The 23,162-nt window shown below is 36.6% G+C and overlaps 1 protein-coding gene across 1 annotated transcript; it reads left to right on the top strand.

Moving 5' to 3' along the window:
* The first annotated feature begins 11,651 nt into the window (after nt 1–11,651).
* On the top strand, nt 11,652–15,114 carry LOC104240787 (UV-B-induced protein At3g17800, chloroplastic-like). The gene is made up of 2 exons (XM_009795672.2): nt 11,652–12,205; nt 13,896–15,114. Exons 1-2 carry the CDS (start codon nt 11,835–11,837, stop codon nt 14,677–14,679), a joined length of 1,155 nt encoding a protein of 384 aa, XP_009793974.1. The 5' UTR covers nt 11,652–11,834; the 3' UTR covers nt 14,680–15,114.
* The last annotated feature ends 8,048 nt before the right edge of the window (nt 15,115–23,162 follow it).

Here is a 23,162-nt window from a genome sequence, read left to right as displayed (position 1 = left end):
AAATCCCTAATTTTAGGTCTCCAATTACAAGCCCTAACTCTTTAATATTTAAGCTTAAATTCTACAAATTCCATGATTAATTAGGTAGAAAACACATTAGGATTGAGTATTAAGTCCATAAATCTTACCTCCAAGTATTCCCCCTTGATTCCCTCTTAATCCTCTTCAGAAATCTCTAAAATCGCCCAACAATGGTGAAACTTAGGCTAAAAATCGTAGAATTGATCTTTTAAAACATTTTGTCCAGTGCTTAAAACCTCTGCTTCGCGAACACAGTCAATGCCTCGCGTTTGCGAAGCACAACCTGGCATTGACCATTTTTTCTTCATCGCGAACGCGACACCCTGTACGCGAACGCGAAGCCTCAGCCTTCCCACTCATCGCGAACGCGACCCCACACCCGCGAATGCGAAACTCACTGATCCCAACCCTTCGCGAATGCGGGATCACCATCACGAACACGAAGTCCAAACCTCCTGCCTCTCATCCTAAACTTTCGCAAACGCGAGGGCCCACTCGCGAACGCAAAGGCCAAAAGTTTGCAACACTCATGGCAGATTTTCTACAATCTTTTTCAACTTGAAATGATCCGTTCAACCACCTGAAACTCACCCGAGGCCCTCGGGACCTCAACCAAACATTCCAACCTATCTCATAACATCATTCGAACTTGTTCCAACTTTCAGAATGCTCAAAACATCATCAAAACACCAAATTTGCATTGGATTCAAGCGTAAGAATTTCAAAAACTTCCAAATTCCGCTTTCGATCAAAAAGTCTATCAGACCACGTCTGAATGACCTGAAATTTTGCACACACATCCCAAATGGCACAACGGACCTACTGTCACTCCCGGAATTTCATTCCGACCCCTATATCAAAATCTCACCTACCAACCGGAAAACGCCAAAATTTTATTTTCGTCAATTTAAGCCTAAATCTACTCTGTACCTCTAAAATACATTTCGATCACGCTCCTAAGTCCCAAATTACCTCCCGAAGCTATCCAAACCATCGGAGTTCACATCCGAGCCCTTTATCACATAAGTCAACATCCGGTTGACTTTTCCAACTTAAGCTTACTCAAAAGAGACTAAGTGTCTCAAACCTTACCAAAACCTCTCTGAACCCGAGACAACCAACCCGATAACAAATAATACAGATGAATAAGACAATAAGAAGCAGAAATAGGACAACTGGAGCGGTAACTCATGAAACGACCGGCCGATTCATTACACATATGGCAGTTAAAATATTTTTTTGATTATTTTAGCTGCATTTTTAAGTGAATTCTATTCTGAAATGATTTATATGATCATGTTTTGCTTTGTTGGATTTTCTTGTACCTATGGACATAGATTTCGTGTATTATGTAATAGTTTTTATAATTATATGCAGTTGTTGGAACGAACCCGTACAACTATATACCCTATTAGTATAGTTATATACTATATTGGTGTCATATGCTAGTTGAATCATTTTTTGTTTGTATTAGCTGCATTTAATTGGTACACTATTTAATTTTCTTTTAATAATAGTAATATAGTACAATAACTTGAAAATTTTATTATATTAATATGTGATACACTATTTTTTTATTTTTCTCTTTATGCATGTATGTTATGTAATAGTAGTATAGTCATATAGTTGCCGAAAATTAACCAGTAAAGTTGTATACCATGTTGGTATTGTTATATGGCATATTGGTATCATATGGTAGTCTGAACATTTTCTGGGTTGTTTTAACTGCATATTTAAATGATTACTATTCTGAAATTATTTATATGAACATGATTTGTAGTGCTGGAATTTTTTTTGTGCCAATAGATATAGATTATGTGTTTTATGTAATAGTTTTTATAGTTATAGGCAATTGTTGAAATGATCCCATACAACTATATACCTTGTTAGTATACGGAATGAGCAAGTGGCTTTGCGAATATTTAGCTTGCAATGCGAACATGTAATTTTCTCATACTTTTATTGCATCTTTTAATGTTTTGGTACAGTAGTATAGTCGCAGATAGTTGTAGCAATATTCTAGAGCAATCATATACTCTATTGGTATATATGTATATCATATTGGTATCATATGGTACTAGAAGTCTTTTTTACAACTTAAACTTTTATTGTATTTTTCAATATTTTATTATCACTTCTATTCTACTAGTATATATGGAGATTTGGTGGCTGTAGATTATGTTTTCTTGCTACATAACTAGTTGTGTTACTGCTAATGGTAGAGTGCGTACTGATATTTGTAGGGAAGGAGATCAAGGTTTGCATAATTGCATGGCAATCACGTGTTGATTCTTAGAATCTGATTATGTAATTTATGGTGCTCAGCAGCAGCCGCCAATCAATGTGATATTCAATTTTAAAGCAGCTCTTCCCAAAAGTATTTTTTTTTGAAAGAAAAAAATATTCGAGAAAAATACATTAGAAGCACTTTTTAAAAGCTTGGTCGAATATTAATTGATGCTCAAAAATACTTTTTAAATTAATTAATCAAATAAAAAGTGTTTCTCGCCAAAAGTACTTTTGAAAAATTCACTTTTCAAAATAAATTGATTTTAAAACTTTGGCCAAACAAACTATTATTGATTATATTAATTATCACGCTATAAATGGAGAATCACTCATTCTACACCAAATTTTAGGTCTTGGATTCAAGTATTAAGAACAAAGCCATCTTTGGTAGAAAGCATTTTACCCTCAAAATAGAATTTTCTTTCGCGAATTCATATTAATTGTGATAATATCATATTGGAGAGGAGGATGAGAATTAGAAAATGATTAAAAAGCAAGATTCCAAAGCGTATCAACTATCAAACACACTAAAAAATAGATAGAGAATCGTTCCTTAAGCTCCTTAGCATGGTGACAAGTGAGGCTTGCTCAGTTGGTAAAACATCTTCATCCACGATCATTAGGTTCTGGGTTCTAGTCACGCTGGAGAGGAAGTGTGGAAACGCTATAGATCCTCCTAAATTGGGAGGGATTTATAAAATAAAATAAAAATAGAATTTCTCTTTATCTCAATGGGGGTGCTAAAGTCGGACTCGCTGAGGTCAGCTGGCCGAGGACATGACCCTTGATAAGAAGGTATAGAGGTCAAGGATTAGAAAAGTAAAGTAGGTAGTCTAGAGTGTTTATAACAGTAGTATTTGCACGCAGTCTCGCATTCTGTTGGTAGTAGGTTTTTATGACTAACCGTTGTTTTCTTTCATTGTTGATCACCTTACTATCATATTGTTTTTATTCTGCTTTTATATAGCTTTTTGGTATTGTCCCTTCTTGTCTATATTTTCATTTATGTATTGCTTATACTTTCTTGAGCCAAGGGTCTATTGGAAATAACCTCTCTATCCCCACAAGGTAGGGGTAAAGTCTGCGTACACATTACCCTCTCCAGATCCCACAGTATGGGATAATATTGGATATGTTATTGTTGTATAGTGTTATTTTTTCTTATGGAATATAATAACAATCTCGAAATAACTAATTCTCGGATAACTTGCCTCCAAACTAAACGAGCGCAGGAGGAAATGGTTATCTTAGAAATTTGCTTTATTCATTAGGATCATTTTGAGTGAACTCCAATGAATTGATATTGGGCCACTTTTTCTCCTGCCTAAACCATTATAAGTGGCATTTTCTGATTTCCTATCATATCTGAAAGAGAATTTTTTATAAGGCACTATCTTTTAGTGATAATTAGCTATCTATAGATATCATTTGTTATATTATAGATTGTAGATACGTTTTATGTTGTTATAAGATGTATTTAAGCTATTGTATTCATGAATACAGTAGCAAAAATAGGTGTGAACCAGGGAAGTCCAGTTAATCAGCTGTTGTATTCGAGTGTATTCAACTGTATTCATGGCGTGAAACATGGGATTACAGCTGGACAGTTTATTGTATTCGACTGTATTCACGGTGTGAACAGGGAATTACACTATTTTTAAACGAAAAGTGAATCAATTAACATAATTGACTCTTAATATAACTCAACAAACTCAATTATAACATACAAATTTTGTATTTCCTTGTATGAAAAAGATTCTCAATCGAAAAATACCCCAAAAACATAGCAATCTTCAGAGACACTATATAATACATCTGAATACATAAATTATATTAATTAAAAAATTATATGAATACATTCATGGTATATAGCGAGACAGTGACTATAATGAAACACATAGAATACAATGAAATACAATGGAAAAAAAGACAGTGAACACAATGAAATATATGGAATACAGCGAGATACATTAAATTACAATGAAAAAAAGATAATGAATACAATGAAATACATGAAAATACAGCGTGATACATTGAAAATACATTGAAACGGAGAGGAGATTTTTGGGTATGGTTGAGTCAAGTCCTATTGCTTTTGGACCTAGAATGCCGTTTGAAACGGCGTTACAACGTAAACTTTACGAATCTTGTACTAGCTATTTGTGCTGGTCGTTAATGGGGTTCTTGCCCTGTTTGGCGTTTGTTATGTCCAGGCGTGTGACAGGTTTTTTTTGGGGTGGGAAGCGGCTAGTTGTTGTGGCTGGAGACGGGGTGTTCTGGCCACTGGTGTTGTTGGTGGAAGAGGGTGGACGGCTGGAGGCTTAGGAGTGAAGAGGAGAAGGAGTTTGGGTGGCTCAGGCTTAGAGGTTCAGGGGGTTCGCTGGCTCTTGGATTTTTCGGCGACTGATAGCTGGCGGCGGTGAGAATCCGGTGGACTGGCGGCGGCTGCTTAGGGGCGTTGAATGCTGCTGGTTTTTGGGGTTCTCATGGTCTAGGGTGTGTGGAAGAAGTAGAAGGGGTCGTTGGTTATGAGATCGTCGAACATAGCCCTCAGTCGTGTTTTCAGGGAATGGAGGAAGAGAATGTCATGTATCAAAGTAGAGAGAGAAAGAAAATAGTGTAATGAATAGCGTATTTAGTGGCTTAGAGATAGAAGGTAATTAAAATTAGATATTTTATTATAAACACTAAAAGGTATTTATAGAATATAATTTTTTTATATTGTATTTATTTAAAATAAATAAGGTGTTAATCTTTGCTATAAAAATTCCTATTTGAAATCGTCGTCCGTCTAAAATAGGTGACCAGTTTGACATAATCGTAGGCATTACCCACTTTACAATTCACAACACTAAGGCCCTACCTAGAAAAGACAGCAGTACGTATTCATTTGCAATTGACTCACAATCTCACAGTTGGACAATTTCAACTTAAAAAACTTTTAGCAAAATGGTCCCATAGGTTGTTCCTAACCAATTATTCCCCACGTGAAACCTAATATGAGCAGTTAAAAATTAGAGCAATAAGTTAATATAATTGACTAAATTATACATAAAATTATTTACATCACTAGTGCACGTAACTTTACTTGCAAATAGAAATTGATATTTCAATCATCTTTTTTCTTGTTCTTGTTAAAAACACACACACACAACAACAAAAATAGTGTTTTCAGGAGGTTTTTATAGATTTAAAAATATTCAAAAGAAAGGTAACTTGTTTTTGCAATACTAACTCAAATAAATAGAGTTTGTAAAAATTCAAAACCTTAATTATTACTTTAATTTTCAAACAAAAAAACCATCTTAGTATTTATCATACTTCACATTTCGCCGCTCTTTTAAATCTTCATATTATCCGTACACTAAGGGGTCGTTTGGTATAAGGTATAAGAAGGTATAAGGGTGGTATAAAAATTTAATATCACCTTAATACTTTGTTTGAGCCGAGGGTCTCCTGGAAACAGCCTCTCTGCCCCTCGGGGTAGAGGTAAGGTCTGCGTACATATTACCCTCCCCAGACCTCACTTGTGGGATTACACTGGGTTGTTGTTGTTGTTGTTGTTGTTAATACTCTGTTTGGTTAGCAAACCAGGTATAAGTTATCTCAGTGTTAATTTTAATACTAGGATAACTTATCTTATAGAAGGTGGGATAATTAGCACCGGTATAACTTATACATTCTTCTTAGAAATTATGTAATTGTCATTCTTAATACAATATATCAAACAATGAATAAACAATAATTTCAATATAACTAATCTCAGCATAACTTATACCGGTATAATTTATATCGGTATAAATCGTATTCCAACCAAACGACGCCTAATAAAAACTGAGAATAAACATATAGATTCTGGGTTGGCCCTTGAAACTTTTAAAAGCCATCTTACTGCTGATATTTTTGTACTTATGGGAATATTCCAATTTGGAATCTGAAATGAAGGCTACTTTTTTGCCCTTTTTAATATGTTGAGGATAAGGTTGGACCCAATTTTCTTGGACACTTCCTCTATAGGCCCCATTGTTTTGATAAAAAGGAAATCAAAGATATTTTTAAGTTGGACTTTGGGTCAAATACCTCATCAATGATAGGGTGTTCAAAATCGTTCCGAAATCAAAAATCGAATTAAAATCGAAGCTTAATGACTTATTGGTATCGGATTAACGATTTAACGAACGAGGAACAAATTAAATTTTTTTTATTAACAGCTTATCAATTTGGGGCGGATTATTCAATTTTCTTAATGGAGAATCCGTTGAGGATTGACCATGTAATAATAGTAGTAGAATTTTTTTTATGGCATTACATGTTTTGAAAAATATTCGAAAAAATTCGTAGACCAAGTTTGAGACACACGAAATCCTTTGCATTGCTACAAAAGCCAATCAGAAGGAAAGCATTGAGACATTACATTGAGAAAATTGCGGCCAAGAAGTTCAATAAGAAATTCTTCCGTAGCTCACCCAACTGAAACTCTAAGACTTAAATTGCAGCAGCAAAGGCATAGGCCAAAAGGGATAACGTCCTAAAAATTTGCTGCAAACCACGGCTATTGATTCACTTTTATGGACTCTTAGTTTTAATATGTTGGTGTACATTCCACTGCAACGACATCCATACTGTAGATGTGCCTGAAAGAAAATGGAACTCCTTAAGAAAGTGAAAAGTGGTGTATGACATGGAGCGAGTTCAAGTAATTGCAAAGAAAGGAAAAAATGCGCTGATGCAGAAAGATAATAGCTAAATTTGGCAAATTGCGTCATGTGCAATATAGATTGAATTAGACCGATAAACCGCCCGATAAGAGCTAATTCGATACCAATTCGCCCGATATCTTATTGGGTGGCTAGCGGATTAATACATTTAAAAGCCGATAACCAATAAGCCAAACCGTTAAGAGAAAATAACCGTCCAATCCCGCCGATAAGCAACCCTATTTAGTGATAGTTCGTAATATCTTTTTTATTTTTATTTTTTAAACTAGAAAATTTGCAATTGCTATTATTTGGATGTGTTGGGTAAATCTTACTCCAATACAATTAGGGGTGCTTACCGGACGAATCAGGTGATTATTTATGCATAACGCTTCGGCTTATCGATTATCAGTTTATAAATATAGTAATTCGCTAGCCATCCAATAAGAAATCGGACATATTAATATCGGATTAACGATTAGTGGGCGGTTATCGGCTAAACCAAATAGACGATAAAAGAGAAATAAAGAACTAGAAAAGTATATATAAAAAATTTTAACGGGTTAACAGTTTATCCGATAAGAAAATTGAGTAATCCGTCTCCAAACCGTTAAGCCGTTAATTGTAAATTTCAATTAGTTCACCAACTGTAACCCCGATAACCCGATACAAGTAAGCCAATAAACTATTTTTTGGTTCGGTTAACTGTTACAGTTCGATTTTGACCAGCAATAAGTCTAATAGCCCGCAAATCATACTGAAAAAGTAAATCGCACTAGGCAAACCACATACAAGTTATAACGAGCTCAAATTCGAAATATATTACTCTACTCTAACTGCGGTGCTAAAAATTTACGCATTCTAATCGATTATTATCGATGCAGTATTATTCGATTTCTTTAATTGAAGATTCCTATTAGGAAAGTGACGTCTTCTGCACCATCATTATTAATTCAAAATTATTTACGTTTATTTAATTTTGAATCTTAATAAAAGCATTGTTCATGCGCCTACACCATCATTATCAATTCAAAATTATTACATTTATTTAATTGAAGCATAATAAAAGCATAGTCCGTATAAGATAATATAAATTCTTCACGGATATCCTGTCCATTTCTTAGTGGACGCTACTGCTTATTAATTGAAAATTGTAACCTTTTTAATATCAACTACTCTCTAACCTTAAAGGTCGGAGGGGAAGAGTTCGGAATTCATTATTTAACTTATAATGTGTCTTTAATTACTGATTTTGAATATATATATATATAAAATAAATTTTTTAAATAAAAATATAATACTAAGCAAAATTTACTAAATTCTCAACTCGTAAATAATATTGTAGCTTCGCTCCTGATCAGGGCAACGAATAAATAATATTGTAAATGACAAGATAATGGCAGGATATTTTTGAAACTAAGTTAAAGTGTCACACTCATACACGGTGACCAGCCCACCGTTTCCAATTATCTGCCTTTTCCTATAACAATATTTTTATATAATAACGCGTAAAAGTTAATTTTTCCGAAATCAACTTTGATGTTATGTTATAATATATGTTTCATATAATAACATTTTACTATAACATCCAAAAATACGAGACTGTTATAGAAAGCTTTGATTGTATTCTCTATAATTATCCCTACTTAACTCTGCTTATCTCCCTCCAAATTCCAAACATTTGTCGAACAAAAACCTTTAATTCCTCGCAACAACAAAAGGATATAATAAATTATATATTATAATTTAAAATTTAAAATTTATGAATCTCTATAGCGATTCAAATTAATATATCATAATAATTAAATTCATAATTAATAATTATAAATTTATAATAAAGTTTTTAATATATATATACATACAAGATTGATGTTATTAAAGATGAGTTAATGGCCTGGGTTTTGGTTTAAGAATCTGGTATTTACATGTGTGTTAATCCTTCACGTGTCCTTTTAAATGTTGGGTATGGATTTCCGTCAGGCTGAGAGATATTTATGTTCAAATATATAATAGAAGAAATTAAGGATTAGCTTGATTTACAACTACTAATTATGACGGATCTTTTTCGTGTTTCAGCTAAGAGTAGTGCATGAAATTTTGGAAGAATGCGGGTAGGACAGTTTTGGAGTGGCTCACTTGGTTGTTCAACGTCATTTTTAAATCGAAGAAGATACCCGATGAATGAAGGTTGAGTACGATGATTCCTCTCTATAAAAATAAGGGCTAATTATAGGGGGATTAAGCTGCTAAGCCATACTATGAAAGTTTTGGAAAGGGTGGGTGAAGTGAGGGTGAGGACCAGTGTGTCCATTTCTGAGAACCAGTTCGGTTTCATGCTGGGGCGTTCAACTATGGAAGCCATTCACATTGTGAGAATATTGGTAGAGCGGTATAAGGAGACGAAGAAGGACTTGCACATGATGTTCATTGACATAGAGAAAACATATGATAAAATCCCGAGAGAGGTGCTCTAGCATTGCTTGAAGGCTAAAGGGTCCTAGTAGCATACATTATGGTGATTAAAGACATATATGATGAAGCTAAGACTCGGATTAGGGCAGTAGGAGGTGACTCGGAACACTTTACGGTTATGATGGGGTTGCACCAGGGATCAACTCTTTGTCCATTCCTATTTTCCTTGGTGATTGACGCATTGACGAGACACATTCAAGGTGAGGTGCCATGGTGTATGTTATTTGTTGATAACACATAGTTTTAATTGACGAGATGCAGGGTGGTGTTAACGAGAAGCCGGAGGTTTGGAGGCAGACCCTAGAATCTGAGGGTTTCAAGTTGAGCAGGACTAAGACGGAATACTTGGAGTGCAAGTTCAGCAACGGTACCTCGGAAAGAGATATGGAGGTGAGGCTTGATACAAGTCATCCCCAAGAGAGATAATTTCAAGTATCTTGGATCTATAATACAAGGTAACATGGAGATTGATGAAGATGTCACGCATCGTATCGGAGTCAGGATGTGTGAAGTGGAGGCTCGCTTCCGGTATCTTATGTGATAAGAATCTGCCACTGAGACTTAAAGGTAAGTTCTACAAGGTTGTAGTTAGATCGACTATGTTGTATGGAGCAGAGTGTTGGCCGGTCAAGAATTCTCATACCCAGAAGCTAAAAGTAGTTGAGATGAGGATGTTGAGGTGGATGTGTGGGCATACCCTGTTGGATAAGATTAGGAATGAAGTTATTCGGGAAAAGGTGGGAATGCCTCCTGTAGAGGATAAGATGCGGGAGGCGAGGTTGAGATGGTTTGGGCATGTTAAGAGGAGAAGTATAGAAACCCCAGTTAAAAGGTGCGAGTGGTTAGCCTCGGTAGGTAGCAGGAGGGGTAGGGGTAGGCCTAAGAAGTCTTGGGGAGAGGTTATTAGGCGGAACATGGGGCAGCTGGAGCTGACTGAGGACATGGCCCTAAACAGGAGAATGTGGAGGTCAAAGATTAGGGTAGAAGGTTCGTATGTAATCGAGCGTTTCTCCTTGTCTTACTTAGTTCACTAGCATTAGTGTTAATTTGATATCTTTTATCCAGAGATGGCTATTACTACCTAGAGTTTGACTGAATTTTTGGATTCGATCTTATTTCATCTTGTTGTTATTCCTACTTGTTGCAATTACCTTTTATTTTTCAGGCGTTCTCTAGCCGAGGGTCTATCGGAAACATTCTCTCTATCCTTCCAAGGGTAGGGGTAAGGTTGCGTATATCTTACCCTCCCTAGATCCCACTTGTAGAAAAATATTGGGTTTGTTGTTGTTATAGTTAAGAGTAGTGCAATAGTATTAGTGACAATATGATTTCTCTTTATGCTTACATTGTATTACTACTTAGCATGTACTTGCTTTCTTGACTTCCGTTTTCTTGTTTTATCTTGATGTTGTCACTACTTATTGTCGTTATTTCTTTTAATTCTTTCTTTAGCTGATAGTCTATCGGAAACAATCTCTCTGTTCTTCCAGGTAGGGGTAAGGTTGCGTACATCTTACTTTCTCCAGATCCCACTCGTGGGAACCCACTGGATTTGTTGTTGTTTTCAGCTAAGAATATTTTGCCTAGATTTTATTTATGCATTAAATAATAATTATTTTTTAATTACTTTACAAATATTGCTATTTTTTTTAATTATTAATCTAAAAACTGGTCAATCCATACTATTTTGACATATATAATGGCGAGGTTAATTAAAATAACCGTTTTCCGTTTCCTTTTCAACTTACATTTGACTATTTGAGCAACAACAAAAGTTTTCTTTTCCTTTAGGAGTCGACGTTTCTCGAACAAAACCTTAAACCCCACCACCACTCCCTTACCCTCTTGTCTCCTACTTAATCCTCTATTTTCAAAGTCCAGAGCGTTAGATTTTTTAGAATTAATCTAAATAATTGTCCATCAAATTGTTTATAATATAAATATATTGTATGTAATTTATCCAATTGTTTGTTTTGATAAAGATTCCAATTTTTAAAAGGCCCCACATATTATTAATAATCTCGTATACTATATTTTATCAAATCAATAATATTATTCTCTTATAATAATTATTTGTAAAAGTTCATGATTGAGTTGGATAAGGACTCTACAACTAATAATTCTTTAATAAAAAGGATTCCAACTCCTACTTATATTTGGCTTTTCATGCTTTGTTATTTAAGTTTTCCATCATAATATATTGTACTTCAATTTCATACCATATACAATCCTGAAAAAAAACTATCATACTAAATATTTTCTCTCTCTTTCTCGTGTTTCTTAGCTGTAGATTATAACACTAAATTCCGCCACCAATTACTCCTTTATATTCTGTTCTTACCAATTGTTTCTTGAATGGACTGTGGCTTTTTTTACACCAATATTTCTCTTCCTCAATCTTTACCTTTCACAGTAAAAAATACCCTTTTTTCATCTATACCTTTTTCTCCATTAAATTTACAGAGTTCTCTGTTTAAGAGCAGAAAATCGTTGGTTGTGGTGGCAAGTGGTAAAAATAGTAGTAATAATTGTGAATTCAGTGGTTTGAACGTGCCATTAGTGCCAAGGACAGAAGAAGGGAGATTTTTGAGCAGTATTTTTCAGAATAATAAAAAGTGTTTTTATGCTGTTGTTCAGAAAGAATTGGCAAAGTTGGGTTATGAAAAGGGTGAAGTTTTTCTTCGTATGAATCTTAACTTGGGTTCTGATGAAGCTGTTCTTCACAGGTTGGTCTCCCCCTTTTCCCTTTTCCCTATTGGCCTATTGTCATAAAGAGTTTAAGTTATATATTCATAAAAGTTTTAATTTTTTTACCCTATCAGCCTAATTTTAATAGGTCATAGCAAGTTGTCCGTCTGATCTATAAGTCACTTGTTTGAGTCGTAAAAACAGTCAATAATGCTTGCATTGAGGTAGGCTGATCACATCACAACCCTTGGGGTTCGGCCATTCCTGTCTGAATGCGAGATGACTTGTGCATCGGTGGGCTGACCTTTTATTTATATTAGATTTGACATGTAGAATTACTTAATGTAGGTCAATGTAACTTGATAGTGTAGAAATTCTTTACACCGTTAGCGTACAAAACATAAGCTCTTGTCATAAGACTTGTACAATGGTTTGGGTATTGGACCACGGAATTATGTGGCTTTACTTCTCATTCTAAATTGATGTTTAGTTTAGGCAGCATCGACCCATTGTATATATGCATACATTAATTTTTTAGAAAAATATAATATATATAATCTACCTTCCCTCGTACTCCGAAAAGGTTCACTCAAAACGGAATAGAGGAAGTCATTTTTCTAGCGAATCACCGAAGCGTTGTGGGATGACACCACTTAATTCTATGCATCTCCGCCATAGTTGGTGTGTGCAAATTTGGTTTTACTCTTGAAAGTCTATTTGGTTCGACTCATACTCACTTAAAAGATAACTATAGATAACTGTTCATGATACGTGAGACTAATAACCTGGAGAACAGGGCACATAACCTGCCAGCGTGTATTAGTTAAATAAGATGAAATCTTTGGTGATAGAATTGCATTTTTATTAAGTTCAGTAGTCCTGATATATTAGAAGTTTCTTCGTCTTTGTATGTCAAAATTTTATGGTACTGAGTAAGAGTGGAGTTTGTTCTCGAAATCTTTGATTTATTGGGTGTTTCTGAAGAGGAATCAGCTGCATTATTGAATTTTCTGAAGAGGGATTTAACTGGTTAGACTTAGTGAATAGTTTCTGGAGCAGAAATAGCACCAACCTGAAATACAACAAACCAGTAACATTGACTTCAAGCGAACTTTTTGATAGTTTAATGGCTTAAAACTCTAATTATGTCACGTAAATTGGGACAGATGGACTTAGCAAATTTGCTTCTCAACTTTGACTTGGTTGAGTTCTGTTTATAGAATTTCTGTATCATAACTGTATTGTGTCGCGTAGGAGGGACTTGCTGAAACTTAATAAAAAACTGTATCAGAACTGTATTTCTGTATCTTAGGCATTTTAATCCACACAACAATTGGTTCCTACTAGGTCTAAGGCTGCAATATAGTTCTCATTTTCTCCTTTAGTCGGAGTCTTTTTATCAAGACAGTTTATGTATATATATATATAGAGAGAGAAAGTTCAGCCTCCTTAAAAGGCCACTCGAAAATGTAATATAGCAGTAAGTAAGCTATTTTCTAATGGTTTATCTCAACAAAGTGAACATTACCTTTTCTAATGGTTTTTCTTAAGCAGCTTCTTTTTCCTTGTCTTCCATGTGCATTAAACATATTGCTCGAGGCATTTTACGACTAGTTTTGACATAATTATCATTTAGAAAAGGCCGTTGAGAAGACATAGCATTGTTTAGGTGCGTAATTCATCAGACTAATTATACTTTACTAACATTTGTATGTGATGAAATACCAGGAGAATTGCTGAACTGAAAGAGCTGGAATGTCGAAATGCTGTAGAGGATATTTTGTACATGTTAATAGTTTACAAGTTCTCCGAAATCGGAGTGCACTTGGTTCCAAAGCTCTCCAAATGCATGTACAATGGCAGACTCGAGATATGGCCATGTCGAGACTGGGAGCTCGAGTCTATTCATAGCTTTGAAGTACTCGAAATGGTAAGAGAACATCTTACTACTGTTATCGGATGGAAAGAGAAGTCGAACGTGACAGAAAATTGGATCCCTACTCAAGTCCCTAAGTTCCAAATCCATCGAGTTTATGCTGCTTCGATTCTATATGGATATTTTTTGAAGTCGGCCTCATTGAGGCACCATATGGAACAGAGTCTTGAACATATCAACTCTGATATTGGTGTTACTACTTCAGGAAACCTCTTAGTTTCAGGGTCGTGGCCGTTAAAACAAAACAGCGTTCCCTTTGGTCGTATCAGTGGCACACGATCTACATTAGCCGGTCCAACATCACTTATCCAGGGGAAGAAGAATGAAAAACTTAGGTCTTATGTTATGAATTTTGACCATGAAATAATGCAGATGTGTGCAAAACCAAAATGCAAGGAGGCACTGTATCTGATTGAGAAGCATTGTTCTGCGCTTTTTGGCGATGAGAGCGATGAGGTAGTTTCCACGTCATTGGCGAGTCTGAAAAGGATTGTGTTAGAGGCTGTTGCCTTCGGTTCTTTCCTTTGGGATGCAGAAGACTATGTTAGGACATTTTATCAGCTCGAGGAGAACTAGCAACACCAGAAGGGCGATTTTATCAGCACGATATAAGCATCGTAGTTTTGATCTCATTTACGTATACATAACGAGGAAGTCTACTCTTGACTTTCGCCATGTAATGGTGGAAGGAAAAAAATGTGTTCTGATTCCGCGTGTGCTTATATATCTCATCAATCGACGACTGCTGCAAAAAAGAAGAAAGAGGCTCAAGATTATAGTATATATAGTAGTAGATAGTAGTTGGATGATATAATCTGTAGTTGAGTTGTCATATATACTGCACTTTTCTTGATGTATATTCCAGGTATTCATTATCTGTGGATTTACACTGCAAATTTGGAGTTGTATAGAGCATTATCCCTAGTATATAAATAATTAGATGTGAGCACTTTCATGATTTTTGACATATTACTAGTGGTAAAAAGAGAATATCTTGCCTTTTATTGCCAATGGTACTATAGATTCCTATGGATATCTTATTTGTCTCTTTAGGGAAATGGATATTTGCAGAAAAGATATTAAGTTCAATTCGTTTTTTTTCTCTCCACTTCTGGATTCCAGACCAACCTATAGACCCGATTTTTTAGATTTAAGGTGATTTGTATATTTACCAAAATGATACATTGTTCCGTATCATTATGGAAATAGATCTGGGCAAGATATGCACCTCTTCAAGAACGAAAAAAAAATCGATCTACTTTCATTTGGTATTTTGGCCTAAATTTCTTTGACTTCTCGATACTCAATCAAATCCTATTTTTTATGTCTGAATACATCTCTATAGTCCCATATTTAATAAAACCTGAACTCAGTATTCAGTTCCCACCGGTGATACCACATAAACAAATTATTCATTTAGGTGATATCAAATCGTTACATGTCATATAAAAAAGTTACATGTACTTTGCTTTTAAGTGCTATGATAGGAGTTTTTGATCAATATTGTCCCTTATCTTTTAGGGTAGGTCTATTTTGGTCTCTCAAATGTAACCTTGAGCATAATTAGTCTCTTAAGTATGCTAAAGTGAACCACCTTTAATCTCACTGACAGAATGTGTTCAAAAACTAATAATGTTAACCAACTCTGATTCATGAAGCAAATCTTCTGCTTTGAAGCAAAAAGTTTCCTCTCCTTTTATTGGATAACGCAAATTATCGTTTTAATTCCTCATTTTTAGATAATGTCTTCTAAAATTTTGACCTTGAAAATGTCTCTGTCTGTGCCAGTTTTCAATGAGAAAATGACACTATATAGCCACTATAAAAATAATAACCGAAAAAATATAATATATATATATATATATATATATATATATATATATATATATATTATGCGGGCTAAAAGTTATTATAGAATCTGGTTATTCGTTGCTTCAATAATATATGCATAGAAGTGACCTTGACAGCTCTATTTTTTTCCTTTTTCAAATTTTAACTTTTCTTTTTGGAAAAATCAATCGTAATTGTTAAAAGTAAAAGTTTCAACGTTAAAATCTTAAATTTATCAGCTATGTAATATTAGTGGGTGTTGGTTTATAAAATATTTTTGATAAGCAAATTAAAAAGACGATGAATGCCGAAACCAACCCGTAATTAATCTTGGACAAATTTTGTCAGTGAGACTAAAGGCGCTCCACTTTAACATACTTAAGGAACTAAATATGCTGGTTATATTTGAGGGACCAAAATAAACGTACCATCAAAGATAAGAGACAATATTGGCCAAAAACTCGATCTGATAATGTAAAATTTCTGACATTATTCATGTACACTAGTTAAACTCCAGGCGCAATGCTAGCTTTGACTTGGGAATAATGCATTGCAAATATACTTTTAGGAGAACTGGTTCATTATTGGCTAAGCTTTAAAACTTGAAATTAAAAACTTTATCACTGCAATACTCTCAGCAACATGATTTTCACTGTCCAAATCTTCTTGAATATTATTGGTTGAAAGAAAAAGGCAAGTGCCATGAGATAATTGTTATCTACAGGTGAATTTCACGGTATAGAGAATAATAAAATAAAATAAATAAATCGGATTTAAGCTTATTGATATTTGATTACATATTTGTAAATTGACCTTTTTTCGGTATCTTACTTGCATTTATTTATTTATTTATTTATTTAAATATCATTATATTTCATTTATTACTATTGAATGTTGTCTTCTTAGTTCTTGGACCAATAAATATTGTTGTTGTTACATATTTATTGATATTCACTGAAACTTGCGGCATTTTGTCACAAAATTAGTTAAATGACCTTTTGAATATGAATATTGGCTAAGATTAATTCTATTTTATTAGAAAATTTAATTGTTTAAACCTAGACTTAAATTTTGGGTCAAACAGTTTGGCGCTGTCTTTGGAAGTGTTCTCATCTAATTTTTTAGTTTCCACTAGATCTACGACTCACATGGCTTGTTAATCTAACAAACCACAAAGTTTATCTCTCTTCTCTTTGTGTACAAAATTTTCATGGCATGCAACCAAGTAAACGGAACGAGGGCAACAGATAATATTCCCCTCAACATCATGAATGCTATCAATGAAGGCTATGATACCCATGATGAGGGGATAACGCCTACGGCCTCCCCTAGATGAGAAAGGTCACCCTTACCTTTCTGCAGTACGACAAAACCAAACGGGAAAGGACCCTCTACGTCCACGGGAGAGGTGATGCCACCCGCTATGAAAAAGCTCCTCGAAGAATGGATAACTAATACCCTAGTAAGCGTGCTCAACAAACAAGATCCATGCACGACCACAAAAGCCACGAGAGCGCTTGCAATACAGCTAGGGGACGAACAAGGCGACCAACCAGACCCTCCAACTTCAGGTAAAACTCACGATGTTATTGACATGCAAGTGACGACGTCCTCACCACCATCTTAAAAAGAATGGAAGAAATGGAAAATGAAAACAAGGCGCTCAGAGACCAAATGAAAGAGCACTAGAAATGAGTAGACAAGATACTTGTGGTCCCCAAAATATTGCCAAAAAGGGATGCCCATAGGTTCATAGAAGACCCATATATTGAGGAAACGACTCCATATATCGTACCAAAGACCTTAAGATGCCCCTATATCTCAACGATGGGACAACCGACCCCGAAAACCATGTGACTCACTACATCACTGCTATGAAAGGCAACGACCTCACCAAAGAGCATGTGCCCTCCATTTTGCTGAAAAAATTTGGTGAAACCCTCATTGGAGGGGAATTAACATGGTATTCAGACCTACCAACCCATTCAATAGAAAAGTTCAAGTAAATGGATGATAAGCTCATGACGACACACACGAGGGCCAAGAAAGTCGAAACAAGAGTAATCAACATCTTTGTCATCAAACAATCCCCAAGAGAGGGACTGAGGGACTTCCTCGCCAAGTTCAACAGGGTAAGGATGAAACTACTGAGCTGGTTAATGAAGTAACCACCAACCACTTGGGATGAAATCAAAATGCCTACTGTGCCGAGGTTAGAGCAAATGATGATGACCTCAATAGACCAACTCGATAACTCACCTCGGTAGAATCCGAGCCCCGAAAAGAACGCAGGGATAACATAAGGAGAGACTATCCTGTACCGCGCCCAAGCAGGGAGCAACATCAGCGCTATGTCAGTACGCCTGCTCTCCCCCTTTTCTCTATAAAGACGGTTCGTCCAGGCCGAGATCAGGAACTCACAGGAACGATAGAGGTATGCCCCATTGTTATCTGCTCATAATTTTTGTATTTCACCTATAGAGGTGGTCTACGCCCTTGAGAAGCTCGGAACGAAGGTAAAATGGCCGCAAAAGATGAGGTCCGATTCGACCACCAGGAAATCTGGTGCCCTCTGTGAATTCCACCAATAATGTACACAAAATAGAAGACTGCATTGCCCTAAGGCTAGAGGTAGCGAACCTACTACAGCAAGGGCACATCAAAAAACTACTCAGCGACAAAGACAAGAACACCTTAGTAAGGGGACGAGAATGTCCAGACCCACCAAAGCCCCCTTTACCAGCTCGCACTATCAATATGATTATTGGTGGTAGCAACGACGCCTCTATCAATGACAGTAAGTTCACCGCCACCCACATGCTCAAAAGATCAATCACCTATGAACGGTATAATGAAATCAAAGGGAGTATCATCTTCGATGAGTCAAATGCTGACGATTTAACTTTCCCTCACAATGATGCACTTGTCATTACTCTACGAATTGTTGATACTCATGTGAAGAGAATCGTGGTAGATGATGGAAGTGGAGCGTGCATCATCCACCCCCTATTCCTCGCACAGATGAGGCTCGAGGATAAGATAGTGCCACGTTGCATCACACTCAATGGTTTAAACAATGCAGTTGAATAGACTTCGGGAGAAATTACACTCATCATTCTCGCTAGTGGGGCGACTCTAGAGACAACGTTCCACATCATGGATAAGGCCACCACGTACAACGTCATCATGGGACAACCGTGGATACACCCTATGAGAGCCGTCCCCTCCAGCTTATACCAAGTGATCAAATTCCTAACACCTTGGGGGATATTCAGCATACGAGGGGAACAACACACATCTGGGGAGTGCTACCGAATCGCCATAGACAATACGACTACTCAACAAAAGAAAGAAAAATAAGCATAGCAATTAGCAGGGCTGATGTCATCATAAGATGAAGCCGAGGAAGTCATCATATATCCCAAAATAGTCGAAGCCACAGAGTCAACCATAGAAGACCTCGACCCCGTCCAATTATATCATAGTGACCACAGCAAAAAAGGCCTACATCGGCTGCAAACTTCGAAAATCAGGTAAATTTACTCAATTCTTAAAAACCAATGCGGATTTGTTTGCCTTTAGTCATGCAGACATGCCAGGTATCCCCAAAGAAATCGCCACACATAAGCTGAATGTCGACCCTTTCCACCTGACGGTAAGGCATGTTCGACGAAAATTCAACCCCGCCATCAATGAGGATGTCCACGAGGAAGTAGACAAGTTATTAGCGAACGACTCTAACAGGGAATCGGAGTACCCCAAATGGATTGTCAACGTAGTGATGGTAAAAAATAAAAACGGGAAATGGAGGATGTGCGTTGACTTCACGGAGCTAAACAAAGCATGCCCAAAAGATTCATTCTCGTTGCCGCACATCGACCAACTCATCGATGCAACAGCGAAGCACGAGTTGTTAAATTTTCTAGGCGCATACTCGGGTTACAGTAAGATACTCAAGGAGGAAGAAGTCCAAGAAAAAACCATGTTCGTTACCCACAGAGGAACGTATTGTTATAGAGTTATATCATTTGGGTTAAAGAATGCAGGGGCTACCTATGAAAGGTTATTTAAAAAAAGTTCAAAGACTAACTCGGCAAAACCATAGAGGTATATATCGACAATATGTTGGTAAAATCCATGACGAAGATCATATCAACCATCTGAAGGAAGCTTTTGATATACTAAGACAGTACGGGATAAAGCTAAACCTCGACAAATGCGCATTTGGCGTAGCCTCGGGAAAATTTTTGGGCTTCTTATTATCGCAATGAGGAATTAAGTTCAACCCATAGCAAATCAAGGATATTGATCGGATACCTGAGCAATTGACCACTAAAAAGGTCCAAAGATTGACTAGTCGAATTGGCGCCTTATCGAGGTTCATCTTGCGGTCGTCCGATAAATGTCACAGGTTTTTTCGGCATACTAAAAAAGGATTACGGCCTCGAGTGAACACTTGAGTGTGTACAAGAATTGCGAGAACTGAAGGCATACTTGTCATCAGCACCCTTACTCTCGAAGCCGAACCCGGGGAGAACCTTCTCGTCTACCTAGCCATCTCTAAAGTAGCAATAAGTGAGGTCCTGATTCGAGAAAACAAAGGTACACAATCTCCTATTTATTATATCAGTAAAACACATGTCGACGCCAAGACGAGGTACCCACACCTCGAGAAATTATCCCTTGACCTGGTCATAGCTTCACGAAAGCTTAGACCATATTTCTAGTGCCACCCTATCTCGGTCATCACCAGTTTTCCTCTAAGAAGAATTTTATATAAATCTGAGCTGTCGGGGAGGCTAGCCAAATGAACCATCGAGCTAAGTGAGCACAACATCACATATCAACCTCGAACATCAATAAAGTCAAGAGTGCTCGCTGACTCGTCATAGACTTTAGCGCAAAAGTAATGGCAAAGGCCGAGAAGGAATCCGACCAAGCTTCTATTCAATCATAGGACTTCTGGGTCTTGTACACCGACAACACATCCAATGCTTCTAGGTCTGACTCGTACTTGAGGTACCTACGAGCTAAGTAATTCTCCAGTTGATAAGATGCCCAGATATGACTAACAATGAGGCCGAGAATGAGGCCGTAATTGCAAGATTGAGGTCGTAATTGCAAGATTAAGGCTGGCACTCAAATATGGGGCGAAGCGGTTGAAACTCCGTTGTCATTCTCAACTCGTAGTCAACCAAGTTACATGGACTTTCCAAATCAAAGAACAAAGATTGTAAAAATATCAAGCCGAGATGTGTAAATTGCTTCCCAATTTCGACGAATGCCAGCTTGACTGGATCCCACGAACTCAAAACATCGAAGCAGATGCCTTCGTCAAAATGGCCGCCACCACCAAAAGCATAACAATCAGAGTAAAAAATGTAGTCCATCTCCTTAACATGTCATTAGATTAAATCGAGGTAAAATCTGTTAATTTAACTTGGGACTGCCGCAATTGTATTGTTACATATTTGCGGGATGGAATCCTCACAAACGACAAAAAGGAAGCTAAAATACTAAGAATGCAAGCAGTTAGATACATCCTCCTTCATAACGACTTGTACAAGAGAACGTATGGCGGTCCTTTGGCAAAGTGTTTAGGCCCAAACCAAACCCAATGCATTCTCAAGGAAGTCCATTAAGGCCATTGCAACACTCATTCCGGTGATCGACCACTCGTCAGGTGCCTCATACGGGCCGGATACTATTGGCCTACCATGAAGAAAGACGCCTCAGAGTTCGTAAAGAAATGCGAGCAATGTCAGAAATATGACCCAATAATCCACCAAGAAGGCAAACACTTTTATACAGTTACCTCTCCATGGCCATTTATTAACTGCGGAATAGACATTGTGGGTCCACTCTCGCCGGGGCGAGGTAATATATGATTTCTTTTAGTTTTAATGGAATATTTCTCTAAATGGGTGGAAGCGGGGGCATTTTCCCAAATTCATGAGCAAGAGGTAATCACCTTCATATGGAAAAATATCATTTGCTAATTTGGCCTTCCTAAAGAGATAAGCTGCGACAACGGACCAAATTCACAAGAAAAAGAACCACCGAGTTCTTCACAAATTGGCATATCAAAAGAATACTTTCAACCCCCTACTACCCAGCTGGCAATGAACAAACAGAATCCTCCAATAAGACAATACTAAACGTCATGAAGAAGAAACTTGAAGAGGCACAAGGAATGTGGCCAGAAATACTCCCAGAAGTATTATGGGCGCATAGAACTACCCCGAAACGAGCATAGGAGAGACACCTTACTCTCTCATCTACGGAATAGAAGCAATCATTCCAGTCAAAGTCAGAGAACCCAGTCTAAGGTACTCTCACGAGAATAGCAACTACAATGACGAGAACAGGAGGCAAGACCTTAACGAGGTCGAGGAGTGACAAGACATGGAGTATATAAGGATGGTCGCTCAAAAATAGCAAGCAGAGCATTATTACAACAAAAGGCAAAGGTTCGATTACTCAAGATCAGGGATTACGTACTCAAAGCCAAAACTCAAGCAAACAGGGATCCACGAGAAGGAAAATTGGGAACAAACTGGGATGGACCGCATAAAATTGTAGGCAAAGCAAATAAAGGCTAGCTCTAATTGGAAACCATGGAACATCATCCATCTCAAGTACTTCAACTTCTAAGAAACAAGAAGTGCCCCGTAAGTCGTAGTCATTTTCCCTTACTTTAGTTTTGTCCCAATAGGATTTTCTCAAGGAGGTTTTTAACGAGAAGACGAGTGAGATACTTTGAGTTAGAATATATGATAACACAATGATTTTTTATTCCCCGAATCCTCAAGTTTCTCCAAGTCAAACAATGAAGGGACTAGACATACTAGGTGTAATGACCTGACCGGTCGTTTTGAGCTTTTGCATTTTACTCACTAGTTCTCGGGCATGACTAGCCCTGTGTTATGTATTATGACTTATGTAAATTTTCGGTTTTGGTTTTCAGGATAATCGAAATAAATTTGAAAGAACAAATCTCAGTTTGAAGCTTTAAATTTGAAAGGTTTGACCAAGTTTTGACTTTTGAGTATTCAATCTCGGATTTGAATTTTTATGATTTGGTTAGCTCCGTTAGGTGATTTTGAACTTGGGAGTGTGAATGTGATTTGGAGGTCCGTGATAGAGTTAAGCTTCAATTGGCGAAATTGAAAATTTAGCATTTTTCGGTCGGCAGTAGAAATTTTGATATCGGGGTCGGAATGGAATTT

The sequence above is a fragment of the Nicotiana sylvestris genome, chromosome 2 (genome assembly GCF_000393655.2).
Source record: "Nicotiana sylvestris chromosome 2, ASM39365v2, whole genome shotgun sequence".
In the NCBI taxonomy this organism is placed as follows: Eukaryota; Viridiplantae; Streptophyta; class Magnoliopsida; order Solanales; family Solanaceae; genus Nicotiana; species Nicotiana sylvestris.
The sequence above is the reverse complement of the archived record's forward strand: the minus strand, read 5'-3'. Positions and strand labels throughout refer to the sequence as shown.